The 5,322-nt window shown below is 44.8% G+C and overlaps 1 protein-coding gene across 1 annotated transcript; it reads left to right on the forward strand.

The window, feature by feature from the left end:
* The first annotated feature begins 2,148 nt into the window (after positions 1–2,148).
* LOC125479626 lies at positions 2,149–2,550 on the forward strand. The gene has a single exon (XM_048589174.1). It carries the CDS (start codon positions 2,149–2,151, stop codon positions 2,548–2,550), a length of 402 nt encoding a protein of 133 aa, XP_048445131.1.
* The last annotated feature ends 2,772 nt before the right edge of the window (positions 2,551–5,322 follow it).

Below are 5,322 nucleotides of genomic sequence, written 5' to 3' on the forward strand. Positions count from 1 at the left end.
ATTAAAGCTAGGTTGAATTAATTAAAGGGATTGCATGTGAGTTGAATATGTGGCTGAAATAAACAAAGAGTGAGGGGAATGATATGCACGGTTTTGGGAGAAAGGTGAATGAATGTGCATGTTTTGCACGACAAAGGGGAATGGGTGATGTGTGATTGAATGATTAAAGTGCATGTGGGTTGTTTTAAAGGATGGAATGCATGTGAATATGCTAGAAATGTAGGGAACTCACGGCATGGGCTTGTTGTTGGTGAAAATGTGGCTGAATGGTTTAATTAATGGGAGTGTATGTTTGAATGATTAAAGGGACATGTGGGGTGGCTTGTGCAGCTAGGTTATGATGAGTGGGAATGCTGAAATGTGTTGATATGCACGGCAAAGTGTTTGTAATTTCTGCAATGGTTGCAATGATGAAATGGATAGGAGTGCATGTGGCTTGGGTGCATGTGTGATGTGTGAATGTGGTTGAATGATTAAGTGGCTGAATTGGATTAAAGAATGGGAATGCTAGGTTGGAAATGATGAAGGAAATGCATGTGAGTGACAACTAGATATGTTGATGAATGCATGTGGAATGTTTGTGGTGAGTGAATGTGCACGGCAATGAGTGATTTCTGGTGGTGAATGGGTGATGCAATTGCATGTGGATTAGGTTGTGAAAGCATGTGAATGCATGTGTAGATTTATGAAGATGCATGTGCAATGAAGTGGAATGATAGCTAGGTTGAATATGCATGTGAAATGGCTTCATTTCTGAAATGTTGAATGATTACTTGGTGAGGGGATGCACGGCATGGGTAGGATAGATGATTATGGATGCATGTGTTGAAGTGGTGATGAATGTGGATTAAAGGAATGCATGTGCAATGGATATAGGAAAGGTTTAAATGTCCTAGAACTAAAGAGAACAAGGTTCCAACACTTTGGTCTTCAATTAGGTCTTCAATTTCGTCCAACACTTTGGCTCCAAGCATAAGCTATCCATCCTTAGCCCAAAAGTGCTCCAAAAGTATCCAAAATGCATCTTTTTGCTCCTTTAGCCCTTTGGACCTACAAACACACGAAAATAGCTTAAAGTACTAAAATAACTAAAGAAACATAACGTAAATGCACGAGAACAAGCCATTTAAGTCGCATGAATATGCTCCTATCATTCAACTGTCCCAGCTCCAAATTTCTGGACTGACGATCGAACTGGAAGCATTTTCACCACATGTTTTTGCTGATTTGACATTTCCTAACTCAAATCTTGCGCCCGGAGTCTACCACACTTCCATTGCTTAAGGAGACGCATTCCTTCCAAGCTATTCCAACCCAAATGGAGAAAAATACTTGTCTCTACAAGTCATAGAGTTGACGAGCGCCCTCGCACAGCAGACAACCTTGGTGAACCAGCTCTTACAGCGCACCAAGATGCAATGTGCCCTAGACAAGGTGTCTCGAAGTAGGACAAGGGCAAACAAATAACCTTTTCAGCAGCGTCCCGGCAAGCAGTCACAAACCGAGCGTTCGGGCAGTGTACACTCCCGATTGGGCCATCGAGATAGCGTATACTCCCGTCTTATTGCACGAAAAAGTGTGCACTCTCAACTAAGCCCACGGACGAGTGTACATTCATGGTTGTGGTCACACTCTGATAGTCAACATGAGCAACCTTTTAGGCGAAGTGTTCATTCGCTGCTAAGCCTACAAAGAGCATCATTCCCCTTACATCAGAGTAAGCAGAACGACGGACGGAGATAAACAGTCACTCAATCTAGGCTCAGGTTCAACCGGTAGCCTGCGAAGTACTCGCTCGCTTGCTAGGAATGCACCACACACACTGCATCCACGGCATAGACGAGCCAAACACGTGGAAGAGCAGCCTAGACCAGCAAGTCACGGTTAGGGGCAGCTGAGAGCTCCTTACCCTAACAAAGACAAATTCAAGAAAAAGTAAAGAAACTTTTGACCAAGCGATTACACAATTTCCAACGCAACGAGGTCACCGACGAGGCATTACGACAGAAGATGACCAACATAAGCAAGTCACCCTTCACAGACAAGATCGAGCAGGCCGAGCCTCCATGTTAGTTCAGCATGCCACATTTCACATCTTTCAAAAGGGATGAAGACCGAAAGAGACACTTAAAACACTACCGAAGAGTAATGATCCTCTATCGAAACAATGACGATCTCATGTGCAAGATATTCGCCACCACTCTCCAAGGTGAGGCACAAGATTGGTTCTACGCCCTGCCGCCACAATCTATCCGGAGTTTCGACGAACTTTCTTTGGTTTTCACCAAAGAATATTCATCCTATTGCTCGATCAAAAAGAAGTCCGACCATTTGTTTAAAGTCAAGAAAAACCCAAAAGAGTCGCTTCGTGCTTATGTGAAGAGGTTCAAAGAAGAGAAGGCAAGGATAGTCGGATGCAACAACTCGATAGCTAAAGCAGCCTTCCAAAAAGGACTTCCAGCAGACCACTCGTTGTTCGAAAAATTGATCATGAAAGAAGATCTAACTCTAGTAAACTTTTTCACTTTGGTAGAGAAGCATGCACTTTAGGACGAGGCTCGCCAATGCACATTCAAGGACTTGAAGAAGTACCCGACATCACCTCCCTACTATCCAAACCAGAAGTATAGGAGAACTTATTCATATGTTTGACAATATCTGAAGCATCAATAAGCTTTACAATCATACGAGAAGAGCTAAGGGCTTGACTACCTCTATTCCACCATTCAAAAGCTAACTTTGGCGATAGCTGTTGCAACCCAAAAGCTTAAGTTTTACCTTTAAACGCACACAGTCATCCTCATGACGCATTATTCTACCCAATCTATACGCGCGACGATAAAGGCCTAGACCCTGGTGGATGCAAAGTTTTCTGACGAATGTAACAACCTGGCCCAAAAGACACGCCAAGGGCAGACGAACATTGGAAAGACACACTTGAAAGCAAGTTTTGCCTCGTTGCCCCAAAAGATTCTACATATATGCAACATGTACCGGCAGTTGAGCACTACCTCCTGCTGCACGTCACACGTCCTTAGCCAACTCTTGCTCCATAATTTAGCTCTAGAATGGTCCAATACCGGTAGTTGAGCATCTCTTACTAAGTGTAATATGGCCCCAGCTTCACAACTCCCTTCCATGCATTCACAACGCAATAGTGGCCCAACGACGCCCTAAAGGTAGTCGACCATGCCCTAGCTGCACCTGCTTTACCCGATAGAGACTTCTGGCATTTGCATGTTGACGGCTCATCCAAACTACAAAGGTTCGAGAACAGGCGTAGTCCTTGTCACCCCAGACGATACGATACCCGAACAGGCGATCACTCTAGGCTTCAAAGTACCTAACAAACGAAACAGAGTATGAGACCCTACTAGCAGGCTTTCGAATGGTAAAAGACTTAACGGCAGACAATGCTCACGTGGATGCACTAGCCGGCCTAGGCTTTGCCCTCGACCACAAACTTAAACGATCTATCCTGAAGGAATATCTAGACAAGCCAAGCATAGAGGTGAAGCTAGCAGCTGAGGTGTCACAAGTTAGTACAACTCCAAATTTGTAAGATTCCATTGTAGACTACCCAGTCAATAACACATTCCCCATGAAAATATTAGAGTCTAGGAAGCTCCAAATCAAGGCAGCATGCTGCTATATGTGGAACAACATTCTCATCAGAAAATCCTACACCGAACCACATCTCTGCTGTCTAGCGTCTTCCGATGACTTAAAGGTTCTAAGCTTAATCCACGAAGGTGTTTGTGGAAATCACTTCGAAGGTCGATCCTTAGCACATAAGGCTCTTAACGCAGGCTACTATTGGCCTACCATGCACCAAGATACTAAGGAGTTAGTACAAAAATACGACTGCTGCCAACGCTACAAGCCGATACCAGTATTGTCTGCCAGCAAGCTACACCCGCATATGAGTCCTTGGCTGTTCATGCAGTGGTCAATCGACCTGGTAGGACTTATGCCGCATGCTACTGGGGGGCAAAGGCATGATGATCGTGGCAACCGATTACTTCACTAAATGGGTAGAAGTAGAGCCCAAGATGACCACGACTCAAACGAACATAAAGCACTTCATATGGAGGAACATCATATGCCGATTTGGCATTCCTCAATCCATCGTCACTGACAACGGCCCGCAATTCGTGGGCAAAGATATGGCAAAGTTCTTCCAAAAGTATGGCATCAAGCAGTACATATCCACGTTGAGATATCCTCAAGGCAATAGGCAGGCCGAAGCATCCAACAAGATGATCCTCGACTGCCTCAAGAAATCCCTCACCAACAAGAAGGGAAAATGGCCAGATGAACTCCCCGGATGTCTATGGGCATATCGCACCACCAAAAGACGAGCAACCGGTGAGACTCATTTCTCTTTAGCATTTGGCTCAGAAGCAATCATTCATCCTAATGTCATCAAGCCAAGTATCATCTCTCTATTACCAAGCATTGAGCAGAACAATAAGAAGATGGCCATAAGCTTAGATCTGGCAGAGGAAAAGTGCGAGCGGACCATCACCCGCATCACAGCCTACCAGCAGCAGCTCCTCTCCAACTACAACAAAAAGGCTAAGATCCGACAGTTCTAGCCCGAAGATCTAGTCTTAAGAAAAGCCTTCATCACTGCCTATAGAGAAGGCTCCAAAAAGATGGATCCCATATGGGAAGTGACAAGAGTAATTACATCCTCGCCACCATGAAATGACAAAAAGATCGAAAAGCAGTGGATCGCCTACAATCTAAGGAAGTGCCATGTGTGACCTTCCACTACATTAAAGCCCAAAGACTCATGTAGCTCGACGGGCACCACCTCACAAGTCGAGGACTATCCAGTTGTTATGCAGTTCCTACCTTACAGCTAAGTTCTCGTTCGTTTCACTCGTTTTTCAATGAGGAATTCAGAAGTAATCACAACTTGGCTCGGTTATATGCTTACAACAATTGATCACTCATGCACTTCAAAAGAAGACCGCGCCCTTTTTAGGGACTCATCGTAGGAATTGCACCCCTCTAGGGACCAACCATGCTCTCCAGTGCGAGAGGGTGAACCAATTCCCCGACACCTATATAGGTCAATTCCTAAGACAAGAAGATAAACTCTACACTCCGAATATCCAAACGTGGATGAGCTTGGCTGCCCTAGTATAACTAGATGCACGATAGCTTGCGCTAGGATTCCTAGAAGTAGCCACAATGGTCTTTTTCAAGGCTTAGCTAACTGAAGGAATTTGTGTCTCTTGGCCTAATCCATGGGGAACCAAGCCCTAGAGACGGAGGGGGCATATTATGCAGTACATCTGATGGACGGCTGCC

The sequence above is a fragment of a genome, unplaced genomic scaffold (assembly GCF_019419815.1).
Source record: "Pyrus x bretschneideri cultivar Hongxiangsu unplaced genomic scaffold, Pyrus_bretschneideri_v1 Contig3, whole genome shotgun sequence".
Taxonomy (NCBI): Eukaryota; Viridiplantae; Streptophyta; class Magnoliopsida; order Rosales; family Rosaceae; genus Pyrus; species Pyrus x bretschneideri.

What these genes read in the sequence shown, in the direction of transcription:
- LOC125479626 (XM_048589174.1), top strand. Translation starts at nt 2,149, where the DNA reads ATGATCCTCTATCGAAACAATGACGATCTCATGTGCAAGATATTCGCC.